The 14,116-nt window shown below is 33.3% G+C and overlaps 1 protein-coding gene across 2 annotated transcripts in view; it reads right to left on the bottom strand.

The window, feature by feature from the left end:
- The window catches only part of LOC111059132 (ankyrin repeat domain-containing protein 26-like), a 14,906-nt gene extending 790 nt beyond the window's left edge, over window positions 1–14,116 (bottom strand). The window contains exons 1-7 of one of the 2 annotated variants that reach the window (XM_039429428.1): window positions 13,864–14,116; window positions 10,228–10,369; window positions 8,749–8,937; window positions 5,466–5,597; window positions 3,143–3,260; window positions 2,124–2,205; window positions 287–431 (exon numbers count right to left, since the gene is read on the bottom strand). In XM_039429428.1, the coding sequence (XP_039285362.1) occupies window positions 287–431; window positions 2,124–2,205; window positions 3,143–3,260; window positions 5,466–5,597; window positions 8,749–8,937; window positions 10,228–10,308 (747 nt within the window). In that variant the 5' untranslated portion in view covers window positions 10,309–10,369; window positions 13,864–14,116. Of the gene's footprint in view, window positions 1–286; window positions 432–2,123; window positions 2,206–3,142; window positions 3,261–5,465; window positions 5,598–8,748; window positions 8,938–10,227; window positions 11,217–13,863 lie in introns of those variants that run through there. The other variant, XM_039429435.1, reaches the window with a different exon arrangement.

The raw sequence follows: 14,116 nt of genomic DNA, 5'->3' as shown, positions 1-14,116 counted from the left end.
AGAAGAGAAGAGAAGCTGGATAAATTTTTAAAACTATCCAATTCTCACCAACCAAATCAAAACTTTTGTAAAATATTCAGAATGTAAATAAGATATTCCCTTTAAGCTACATGGTAAATAAAATGTTTCTAATATTTACATTTTTACTGCATTGTTGAAAACTCATTACTGGAATAAGAAATTCACTCGTTGTATTTACCCTCGAAATTTCAATGATTATTAATCCTATTCAATAGCTCTTCCAAACCTCATTGATCGATCTATTATATTTTGAATTATCACTCACCTTTATAGAAGAAATTCTTGCATGGACATTGTAAATTATTCGTCCAAGTTTTTCAAAGTGTTGCTGGAGATTAATATTTTCTCCAACCAATTCTTCCAAATTTTTCTCCAGTCTCGACACAACCCTCCTGTGGCTATTCTTCTCTCTGAAATATCATCAATGAAAATTATGGTCGGCGAGAAATTATTTCTGTGAATTAAAATACTTATATACACAACTCTGTATATAGAGTTGATGGAAATTATGGAAGCAGGCTAATATTCATGTTACAAGGATAATTTGACCAGAGGGTTTCATCAGGGTTCCTATTCGAATTAAAAAACTACTATTCTGCCGTTTCAATATTTTGGTCCGCCATTTTGAATCCAACTTCAGTTTTTCAAATGGGAAGGTGGCCATATGATACATTATAACTAAGTAATCATTATTAAATAATTTCGATGCAGAATTTCAAGAGAAAATTAATTGCGAAAACCGAGCATCGATATCTCAAACCGTTTTAAAGTTAGGTTTATTTACAACTAAAAATAAATTTAATTGCTTAGTATCATAAATCATACAAAAATGAAAGTCTGAATAGAAAATCTAAACTATCAAATTTCACTTTTTCAAGAAGTGTTAGTCAACACTTAGGCCCGGTTTCCGAGCTCGGGATTTAGCTAAGTCCTAGACTTTAAACAGCTGGAGACAGAAAATTTGCTTTCCAAAATGGGGCGTAGTCGCAGTTTTTATAACAGTATAAGTTAGTCGCAGTTTTTATTTTCTCATTTCTATAATTGGAAACGTTTTTCACTGACGGAATTAAACATTCCTAAATAATTCAAAATAGTTGAAACTTTACACTATTTTCTCTTTATTTTATTTTGTGTTCAATTTTCTAGTTTTACGAAATTTAATTCAAACTTGACTATGACAATGACTGCGACTACGCCCTGTTTCGGAAAGCCAATTTTCTGACTCCAGCTGTTTAAAGTCTAGAACTTAGCTGAATCCCGAGCTCGGAAACCGGGCCTAAAGGTGCGTACAGATTTACGTGCCGCGAACATGAGCAATTCACTTCTAATCAGCTGATGCCAAGCTTTTTATATCTGTATCTTACCATTTCTGTAAAAATACAGATATAGTCAGCTGATTGAAAGTGAATTGCTCATGTTCGCGGCGCGTATATCTGTATGCACCTTTACAGTAACATATATATACTCCTATATTCAATACTTTCAACAGAAAAGGTTGATCTGTTAGAGTTTTAATGTACTCATTTATTTCATTTTTGTATGATTTATTAGTATCTTTAAATGAGAATCACTTTGAAACAGTTTGAGATATCGATGCGCGGTTTTCGCCATTCATTTTCTCATGAAATAAGAACAATATGACATATAATAATATGTAATTAGGTAAATTTTAATGCACTCAGTGCCAAAACAACTGTTAGCGTTATTATAAAGCTAGTCTCATTTTTTTACACATCTCATGAAAAGGCGTATCTAGATCAAGTACTGTATACGAACAAAGTGAATCAGTACAGTACTAGTTTTCAAACACGACTTTTTGAACAATTTTATAATGCTTTTAATGAATAACTAATTTATTGAATGCTGTCTCTACCGTTTGAAACTATAACATTGTTGAAACGTCAAGATGTTTTGGTAAGTTTAGGTTTCTATGACCTGGGAACTTATAATTATACCATCCATTCTATTAGAGGCTTCTCAATTGGACAACAATTCGATCGTTCATGATTCCAATAGCATGAATATAGGGATGCACAATATGCAATGCCTATTCTTTGTATATCATGCAAATACGAATACATTACGGCAGATACTCTACTTACAACTCAATCTGTTTGTTACTTTCATTCGTGTTACTCTTATTTAGATTATTCTCATCTTCTTTTCTCACATTGTCTCTTGTTCCTGTAAAAAAAGAAAATTTAAATATTCAAGATGGACTGGACTAAATTCTGTAATATTATTAACATTGAAGATGTATTACAACATTTAATTCGATCCACTAGTATAGAGTGTTTCAAAGAAACGGGAAATTTTGAAAGTTGAATAATTTCAAGAAAAAAAATCTTTAAATAAAGTTTTTCATATCATTCAATAGTAAAAATAATGCCATTTTAGAATGAATAATACCGTGAAGATGACATCTAGCACTGTTCCTTTTCCACGCAAACATTCCTGTAGTCTCTTCATCACATTGTCCATGGTTTGACGTAACATTACAACTGGAATTTGAAAACGCTTCTCGAATCTTGGCTATCAATTCTGCAACAACGGAAGAATTTAAAGCCAAGATTCGAGAAGCGATTTCAAATTACAGTTGTAATGTCACGTCAAACCATGGACAATGTGATGAAGAGACTACAGGAATGTTTGCGTAGAAAAGGAACATATATGTGCTAGATGTCATCTTCAAAAAATAAATGTTACGGTATTATTTATTCTAGAATGGCATTATTTTTACTATTGAATGGTATGAAAAACTTTATTTAAAGATTTGTTTCTCTTTAAATTATTTAACTTTCAAAATTTTCCTTTCCTGATTAGACATTACAATTCAGAAACCTTAGTTACATTGAGCACAAAAATAATATACTACCCTTTCAAATGAAAAACCAGTAAATGAAACAAATTATACTCAAATTACTGCGGTAAAGTAAATAATTCAATTGTTTATGTTTAACTTGACTTTAGATGAACTACCCCACAAGTGGATGCGCCAACATCGGTCTAAATTCGACCAATGATCAATTATTATTGAATAAATTCTCCACTTGAAACAATAATTTTAATTTATGGAATGAAGTACAAGAAATCATATTAATATAATCGTAAATTACTCTACCTGTCTTACAAAGGTTCTCAAATTTATTTTGCAGACTTCTAAGCTCCAATTCTTTTTTCCTGAGATTGATTATGTACCGTCTATTGTTAAAATCCATGATCTTTTTCAATTGTTCTATCTGAAAATATGTTGAGAATGAATTTCCAGTAGTAATCTGATAAACGTGCATTATTCAGGGCTTCCCTGTGGAATTTTCACATTTGATGTCCATAAGTCTCAGCCAAAACCAACAAGACTCGAATTAAGAAGGAGTTTTATTCAGTCAACAGTTCCTCTTACTACCACAGCACCTAAACAACCAAGGTTGAATCTATGGCAGGAGAAACGGCAAAATCTGCATTTAGTCCAGTCAATATAGACATAAAAAAGGGGGTGTGCTTGCAATTTATATTGTAGTTCTGATTTTTTAATATATTATTTGGGTACATAAGAGAAGTCCAGAACCAATTTCTTCATGCAAAATTTCCTTGTGCTAGATACAGAGTGGCCCAAAAACCTCGTAATTTCAGCTCATTCTCCAGTTTTCAGCTATTTCTGCCAAATCTCGTAATCGGATAGAAATATTTGCTCTCGCCTCTTTTCCAGATCATAAAATTCTGAATAAAATGAGATCATTCGGAACTCTCTATCTTCAATGAGTACTGAGTTATGATTTTTTTTAAATGAGAGAAATTTCAATTTGAAGGAAAAATCAATTTTGATGAATTTTAGTTTTTGATCAACAGTATCTTCAGATTGTTAACATTTAGATGTATAATTCAAAATCCCTCTGGGCGTATTTTTGTGACCTACAATCTGAGATCAGGGAGAGCGCTCTATCTCAAATAGATTTCCAGGTACACCTGACAACAATGCTCCTTGTATTGTGAAAAACACCTAATTTTCAGCTTCAACCATCATCACCAACAACATTGTCCTCATATTGATATTTCGCACAATGACATAAGTTCATGTTCTACGAGAATCGCCCGTTAGATGCACTTCATTTCAGTATTTACTAGTGGACGCGCTTAAGGACACCACAAGGATCAAAATTTCAAACACTTATAACTTTTGACGCTATGCTCAAAAAAATATATTAAAAAATCAGAACTACAAAATAAATTGCATGCACCAATGTATATAGTGACTGGACTAATTGAACTGAAAGAAAGTTCAAGCTGTGAACTCCCCTTCACAACTTAGTAGTCTTTAAGTGCCATTTGCACAGTGTCAGTTTAAACTAAATTGCACCTTAAACTGGATTAAATCTATATCAAGTACCGTATCATTTGTTATAATGTGATTCATTTTGAGTTTAAGCCAACAGCTGATTGAATTCAGTTGCTTTCACTGTGCAAACGGCCCTCACCACTACCTGTGCTGACGTCACACGAATGCACTACGGCTTTGTTTACGGAGGTAGTGCCCTTAATCGACTACGAACAGAAGTCACAAGATGTAAAACAAACCTGCTACGCTGGGGTCACATTCAGGACAATGCTGCCTGTGACTGCGGCTTAGTACAAAACTACTCTCACTTATTGCAGTGCGAGTTGCTTTAAAACAACCTGCTCTCATGACGACCTCCTCAAATGCAATGACAAAGTCCTCCGGGTGGCTGAGTTTTTGGAGGGAAATATATAGAATAATAGTAATCATGGACACGGAAAGTAAGTCAATGTAATAAATTTGATTACAAAAGATGAAAAAGGCTAATCATGTTAGCGTATCGTTTTGAGTCAAATTATGCAATTTTAAAACTAGTACCTAACTTAGGCCCACCGCAAAATAGACCCACGCTAATCCACGAAAAGCAACCCACGCCGTGGGATGTTTTGTAAACCAGTGTTAGGCTTCTCTACACATTTATCATGTGTTTATCATGTATTATACATCTGTATAATACATGCAATGAATAATCAACTTGTCAGCTGATTGACTATGATTATTTCTATAGCAATCAATTAAAACCGAGATTTTTTGATGGAAAGTTTTGTAAAAGCATTGCTAGCAATGGCGCGCCGCAAACTGCACCCAGCCGAGAATTTTCCAAGAAATTGATTTCCACGCGTGGATCGGTTTGTGATTTTTTCAGTTTTCGTGGAACTTGGGTCACTTGTTCGTTGTACTGCGCAAGCCTACACATCCACTTGTATTTAGCAAAAAGGAACATACCTGTCAAATTTCATAAAAATCTTTTACCGCGTTTCGCCGTAACTCGTCTCGTATAAACATTTAAACATCAAGAGAAATGCCAAACCGTCGACTTGAATCTTAGACCTCACTTCGCTCGGTCAAAAATATGTTGTTCTATTGAGATTCTATTGACAATTATACTTACATTATCCTTGGCAAGTGAAGTGTCTTTTACTGCTTCGTCTTTGCCTGAACTAGCATTCTGTAAATCGTTATGTAACCTTTTGTTTTGCATCTCTAACATGTCAACTTTGCCTTGTAGTTTTTCCAGCTCTTTCTGAAAAAACACAAGAATAATACTTTGAAATCGAGAGAAATGTTTGATCTGAACCAGGGCTTACCTATAGTCTGTGTAAAATAAGTTGAGACTTGGCCCTCCATCCGAAGAAATTACAAGGTTGCCAATTCATGAAAAATTGCAACTTCCTCAAATTTCCAATTCAACGTCAGAATTGGATGTAGAATACCATCCCCAATATCCTTGTAGTGCTAAAAATGTTTCAGGATTGAAGGATTAATAGAAAATTCAACTTTTATGATAAAACTAGCTGGCCCGGCGAACTACGTACCGCCAAATAGTTTAATGCATCTCATGGCAAATTTTAGCTGGATGCACAACCGAGGAGGCGCGATACGGCATTTTATTTATATAGATAAAAATTAAATGCAAAATAAATAATTTACTAAAAATCAATTTATTCTGAACGCCGAAGACAGCACAATTATTCGAAACAACGCAATGTCTTTAGAGCATGTAAGTCTTTAACCTGAGATCACACTGCTGGATGGTTACACACAGAAAAGTCATTTTGTTTTTAGTCGTGGCGTTTAGAATAAAATACATGGGTGGTGATGGTGCAGCACACACTCTTGTCTACTATCTACCAACAGCTGTTGTATGCGCAATGATTATAACAGATGATTTTTATTTCTGTGTGTGGTCAGCTCACAAATCTTCTCCCATAAGGATTACATGTAAACTTTGAAGGACCGTAGGAAAGAGTCCTGTAGTCGGATTATAAATTTGATAGGCCATAAACCTAGTCCTGGACATAACGAACACAACCAAAAAAATTATCAAATTCGGTGCACACATAAAAAAGTTATTGAATGTCATAATTTGAGGCTCGATTTTTATTTATATAGATTGGTACTGTAACATCGCGAAGATTTGTTTTTCTTTTGAATATCACTCCTCTCAGAATCATGGGGCGTCGTAATGCGTAATAATTTTATATAAAATTAACGAAGAGTCTCCTTTCTATTAATGTCTGGATCATTTTTATTCGACCTATAGTTATTTTTTAATTAATGATTATGTTCGTCAATGTCGAGACATTTCGTGTAGAAAACATGAAACTTTTGACATGCAAGAAACTTTTTTGTTTCAAAAGTTAAGTAGGTGGTGAAAGCGAGAAAGTTTCTCAGAAATAATTGAAATTATTTTTTCAATTGTCAAACGAAAACATAATTTCAATTATTTCTGAGAAACTTTCTCGCTTCCACCACCTACTTATCTTTTGTTTTCTTTTGTTCTCTTTCATTTCCCTCGTTTACCAGCTTTTCAGCGATCTTCTTCACTTTGAGCTCCATCTTGGACACAGGCAAACATTTTCGATTTTCCTTGTTCTCCTCTTCCTCCTAATCCACTTCGTCATCACTCTCACTCACTCTTTCTCTCTAGGATATCGGGGATTATATTCTACATACAATCTCTCATTGAATTGGAAATTTGAGAAGGTTGCAATTCTACACGATTTGGCAATTTCTTCGGATGGAGAGTCAAGTCTCAACTTATTTTAAACAGACTATAGCTCCGCACATTTACGGTAGTCTACATTCATGGAGCGAACATATTTTTGAACATCGCTGTGCACTGAGATGTACATGCTTTCTCGCTCCTAATAATCAATCAATTGCAAATATTTTGGGGTTTTTACCACATTCGAGTTCATATTACCGCTGGTGAAAACAACTAGCCTTATTTGATTCATTTGAATTACAATAAAGATGACATTTTTCTTTGATATTCAAGATTTTGAGCAAAATATTGTTGTAAGGCCAGTCAGGTTAGTCGAGTGGACTATAAGTGTCATAACATAGTGGAACAGAGTGTGCAGAAAATTACAAGTTAGAGTGTACCAGAGAATTGAAATAATAATGCATGTTTATAAATTCCTCCACTTCCTTCAACCTTCTACCATAATATCTTATCCGCTCCAATATGCCCTGACACATTTGAATATATACATTATTTTCAACACTCTTAGCTACCTTCTCTAATATCCTCTACCTTCATCGCTCCACTATTTTTTACTCCCCCTAAAGTGTTGTTTTCCTCAGTCTGCTAACGCTGCCTGGTCATGGATTCATATACCTCCAGTAGGCATGGAAGTTTGATCATCTCATTCCATTACCCACGCACAAGCAAAACGCTTATGTTGGCATCGTAACAAAATAGAAGTCAAAATTAGAAAAAGAGTAGCTTCTAATCGGACTATACATATCGAGGGTGTACTGCCAAAAGTGACCAAGTCAAAACATGCACTTTTTCACAAATCACATATATCATACTTGTATCATAACCTTGTTTAAAAATATTATTTGAATTTTCTAAATGATATTCTATTCTCTGAACATTGTCAATAACAGAGACTTTCATGTTATTTTGTACTTGAGATGAAAATTCTAGAAAAATAAGATATTGATTGACTTGGTCATCAATGTTATTCTGATATACTACAGTGAATTGGTCACTTTTTATTGAATTAGAATAATTACTTGATTCATTAACTAAAGCTGCGTTTACACCAAAGTTATTAACAAAATGTCAATTTCTTAATCCTTATAGATTCTATTAGATTAAACATAACTTATCATACACATGATGAACATAATTATGTGTTTGTCAAGTTTCGTTCAATCTAATAGAATCTATAAGTATAAGTTAACATTTTGTTAATAACTTCGGTGTACACCCAGCTTTACACTGGATGAAATGAATAATTGCTTTTTTCAATTCACAATATATTTCACAGAACGAATTTATTGAGAAAGTGGTAATTAGCCTATGATATTGGAATTTTTTTTGAAAGTTTATATAAAAACTAGTGAACAGTATTTGAATTTAAAGTGAATATTTACCGTAGTGATTCAGTTTGTTTTGAGGGTAATAAAACAATGAATAGTTAGTAGTATTAGGATTTATTATATTTCCGTATCCAAACCATCAAAGCAAATGCCTGGCTCAGGAGTACAATCTTTTTTCTTTTAACTTTTTTTCTATGTTTGTCACATGTCTGTAAACCTACTTCTGATGACTAAATCATGAAGAAATACTGCATAATTATGAAACAAAAACCATCCACCGTCAATCTAGAAATGAAACTTGTAAAAAATTGAAAACTTGTAAAGTGGAAATTAATTACCTGTGACTGCTCACTCCTTTGCTTTTGATAAGATTGATCATTGATAGTGTCCTTCTTTTGTAACCTGTGCTTTTTAACTTCTCTTGTGAGATTCCATGTTGTGTTGATCAAATCAATCACAAGACCATCATTGCTTGAATCAGTTGTTGGGAATTTGTGAATAGCTGGATAGCCCAAGACAAATAACTCCTGTAAATTGATAATGACACCATTTGTAATTGGTAATTATTATATTAAATTTCATTCGCATTGAAGAATTTAGTTTATTCTTCCAAGCTAGAAAAATGTGCCTTGAAAGATAGTTATTCATCTTACCACAATAAATAAAACTAGCAATGTTAAATGTTTGCAAAGGTGTATGCCTATATTACAGTAAATCCCTGCACACACACACATCGATTTTTGTTCGTACAATATTTTGTCGTCTTCATGAATTCTATCAGATTAAACGGAACTTGACAACATCATCTGTTTAAACTAATGGAATTTATAAGGACGGAAAAATATCGTACGAACAAAAATCGATGTGTGTATAGCTAGCCTAACTATATACTCCATACAAAATTACTTCTGACTTGGAGGAATATGCGGCACAGAGAAATGGAGGGAGATCAGCCAATTACAGTAATGGACAAAGTCAAAGGTAGAAGCGCAGTTGCCAATTTGTCGATTGATTGAATGAGTCAGTTGACTGAATGCTTCCAGAGAGGAAACTCCGTAAGTTTCATATGAGCGATTGAATACTCACTGGAAATTAGAGGATGCTGGCCGGTTCATAACGGAAACTTTGCCGTTGTATGTCTACCTCTGTATGCCTTCTCTGCTGCGCATGTCCCTTCCAAGTCCAAAGCTATTTTGCACAGAGTATAAGTAGGCTTACTTTAATATCAAGCTCAAGAACATTTCAAGGGATTGCATAAAAGTAGAAGTGAAGTATTCATTCTATCATTGGAGTGCTCCAAATCAATTCTCATCTATACTGATAAATAAAAGTTATATTTTTATGTAGGCTATCTTGACGAAATTATTGTGAATGAGATCATAAGCTATTCAAGAGTACCGTTATTTTATATTGTATTTTAATGTTGTATAATTAAATACTATATACCTCTATTCTGATTATTAGGGTTATTTTATACCTCTATCTATGATTATAAATCTAAAGGAGTTTGCAGGTGCTCTGCTTCTATTTTACTTTCTAGTCTGTTTTGATTATTGATCGACATTAACAATTTTTCTATCCATTGATGTTTCTCATTCAATATTTCAATTTTAATTCATTAAGATATCAGCTTACATAAATAAATGATAAGACTGAAAAACAATGCGATCCCTCACTGAATATAATATGCTTTATGCAAACAGAAGTCATTTCTGGGGTTCAATTTTAAAATGAATTACATATACGGTAAAGGTCTTTCTGAAGATTCGTTGTTTGCTGCTAATATATTTCAATTGATGACAACTTTTGAATTTTACCTCTTTTACAATCTTTAAAGCTTGATGTAATTCATCCTTGTCACCACAAATATTCCAAAAGGAATTACTTGTATTCTCCATATTCTCTCTTTCTTGCTGGATTTCAGACGTTCTTGCGATAACAAGGTTACTAGAATGTTATCTGAAAATTATAATACTGTTTGATTAATTCAATAGTTTTTATTCTCAAATAACTGATTTCAAACTAGGTGGATTCAAAGTGTTGAATAGAACTTTATATTATCAATTATTCTTTGTTAAAGTGTCTTTATAACTTGAAAAGTTGAAATTGTTTTAAATGCCATCCAACATTTCAAATTTTTATGTGATTTTGTTTTCTGAAACTTGTAACCCTATTTAATCGTGCTGAGTTTATTTTTCACGATAAAATGAACTGAATTAATGCTAGTATAATAAAAAGTCAAAAATGTAGCCATCTATTAATGAACAGGTAATAATGTGAAGTATTTATTAAATTTCATACATTAAGGTTAACCCTCAACTGGTGACCATAGGTTTGTGAGACCGATGGACATTTTTGTTTTCTTGTAGTTGTAACCTGCTTCTACCTATCACCTCTAGGGTGAACCAGCCTACGTTGGGACAATCCCACGTTGGTACACTTCAAGTTGAGGGAAATTAGTGAGTGTCAGGCTGGCAACAAACACATTTTTGAAACTTCGAAGTTAGCTAATATACCTTCTGTATTATTGTATGAATATTTTGACATATATAGAACATTATTGTACTCTTATTTTTAATCCAGTTATTCTGTCTAAAACAAATCCTTGACCATCTGCCCACATTGGGACACTTCAATAATATGATATTTTATGCTCCTATTATAATGATGAGCATTGCTTCTGAAACTTATTTTACTTAAAGTAGGCTACATATCAATGAAATAAATTATGAATAAATATGATATTATGATTATAGCCTGTAACGTAGCTTCAGAAGCATAGATTAAAACACACTTTGAGATTTTCAAATAATGTATTTATACTATTAATATTTATAATGAAATGTAAATTCAAATATGTTTTTAATAAATTAACAAAAATAATGAATTGCTTATTTTTGAATCAATATTCCAGCCTGGGCAAGGGATGTCCCATCGTGGGCCGATCTTAAGCCCAGGTTGGGACACTCCCAAAAAATTGTTTTTGCAATAAAATGCAGTCAATTGACAATCAATGCAGTTGTCATCCTCAAGGATAAAAGTGTAAGCAAATACAATAAATATTAAATTGAAAAATGAAGATTTCTCCTATTTTTGTCCAAGTTATAGTTGTTTGAATTTGGTGTCCCAACGTGGGCTAGTTTACCTAGGTACTCCTCAATACCTTCACCCTGATAAGCCCTGATTGACTGTCAATCTCTATTATCTCTCTCCAGATTTCATTTATTCCCAGTCAAAGACTTGTATAGGTTTCACAAACCCACGAATTCTACAGGAAAATGTTACTGTAGCGGGTCTGACTTATTTGATAACAGTAATGATGACCCGAGTTTTGTAATCAGTGACAATCTTACAAACTCCGACATCAGTGGAGTTGACAATGGTGATGCAGTTTTGAATGGAGATATAATTGAGCAGTAAGATACCAGTCCCAATCACCTGGAGAACAACAAACTATAATACGAATTCTTGGCATAGCCGAGGAAGAAGAAATTCAAATAATGGTCAAAGAAGGCTCCACAGCGAACTACAAGAAGTCAGAAAATGTTCAGAAATCATCAGTTCAAACCTGCACACAAAATTTCCATGAGATTTTATTGTCCATGTTATACATTTTTTCATTCATTTTATAATTTGTGAAAATGAGAAATTGAACTATTATACCATGCTGTTTTTCACAAAAAAAAAAACATTTATCTTATTGTAAATTTGTACATTAACTTTTTTAAAAAACAATATAATATATTCTTGCGGTTGTCTGCTGTAACATACACTTGCGAAAAACTATATATATTTTTTAAATGGATTATCGTTTTATTTGCTGGATGAGACGGGTGCGGAATGAGGAGGTACTGCGTAGAGTAGAAGAGGATTAAAAACATATCACTTTAGTAATTTTTTCTCATAAAATCATTCCATCTCTCTTATTTTTTAAATTATTAGCAGATTTATCCTTGGGGTAACTCTATTAACCCACTTGGTATCCCATGTCATGCAATTTTTCGGTACCTATATTTCATCCATCATTGAAATACATAAGAAATTAATTAACTGTTAAATTTTTATTTTTTTGCCAAACCTCATTCATAATAATCACTTAAAATCTAAATTTAAAAAATGTGCTTCTCTATAACCATAATTTAATCATTTGACATAATTTCCCCTACAACAATATGATAGAATGCTCAATTTTTTTGTCCTGTCAGTTTTTGATTAGAAACATATTTTTTAACAAAATAAATTCATTTTTAATATATTAGGCCTAATAGCTATGGTAATGCATTTGATCTATGAATTAATGGAAAAAATTGAAATAAATATATAAAACAAAAATCTTGTTGTATTTCGTGTATGTGAAAAACGTTGATAGTAGAAGGGTTAACAAATAATCAACGTTTCAATGAAATACATCAACATTATCTACAAGAAATAGACAAAATGTGGGTTGGGGTAGTCCAATTACCCCGCTTGGTAGTAGAAGGGTTAAAAGAATATTATGGCAGAGATGAGGAAGTAGTGTGTAGGTAAGTAAAAAAAAAAAAATGGCAAGAACTTTGGAACATAGCCTCAACTATACGTATTATGGGATACCTCCTCATGCTTTCTTTTCTCTATATCACTCACCTGTTTTGTGCTTTAAAAAATTTGTGAATTTAACATTTTTTTGTAAATTGAACATTAATTCTCACAATTGAACCATTTGATGTTAGTAGGTAGTATTTGTATTGGCATGCTGTGCAATCGACTGGCCAGGGTGACGTTTTTGATGCGGAAGCTGAAGCAACATGTGCCTGCCAACTACTTAATTACAGCCTACCATGGGCTGTTCGATAGCCATATAAGCTACGGAATAGTACTATGGGGCCATGCGGGTAGCTGTGAAAGGATTCTCCTTCTAAAGAAGAAAGTTCTTCGTGTCATCACGTCATCGCATTACCTGGAGCACTGCCGGCCAATCTTAAAACGTCTGAAAATACTGACAGTGCACAGTCAGTACATGTATAGCTCCCTACGGCTCCTAAGGAGTGATGTTCATGCCTATCAGGAGAGGGGCCAGCTGCTCCACCACAATACCAGGAGATGGGGCAACATTGACCTGCCCTACTCCAGACTATCAAAAGCACACGAATGCTACCCCTTACGGATGCTAAAAAATTTTAACAGACTGCCAATTTGTGTTCGTGAGCTGGAGTATGGAAAGTTTTGTAGGCTGAAACGTGAAAAACTCATCAACTACCCTCTCTACTCATTGTGAGATGATGAGACCAGTGAACTTGTAGACCAGTTTGAGATTGTTTCATGATTTTTAGTATGGCAGACCATCTACAGAGCTACATGAAACAACCTATCTGCAGCCATCTCTAGTTATTTGTGTTTTGATTGTTTTATATTTTGAAGAAGTCTGTCTGGCGACTGCCGGTCATGGACTGAATATACTGAATTAGGTAACTTACCTCGAAGATCAAAGTTAACCTTAAGAAAAAATTAGGCTATAGGCCTAGTATCTAATGTTTATGATTGGTTTGAATATTTTTCCTGGTATTTTTCATCACCATCAAATATTACCTAGAAAAACACAATATACAATTCACGCATTGAAAAAGTATTTAGTATTATACATAATAATAATATTTGAATATAAACTGTTTCAGAGTTTATAGGTTAGTTTAGAAGTTAACAACATTTTGAAAAATTTCCCTCCTGTTT

This window comes from Nilaparvata lugens, chromosome 1 (genome assembly GCF_014356525.2).
Source record: "Nilaparvata lugens isolate BPH chromosome 1, ASM1435652v1, whole genome shotgun sequence".
In the NCBI taxonomy this organism is placed as follows: domain Eukaryota; kingdom Metazoa; phylum Arthropoda; class Insecta; order Hemiptera; family Delphacidae; genus Nilaparvata; species Nilaparvata lugens.
This window is presented reverse-complemented; position numbering and strand designations above follow the sequence as displayed.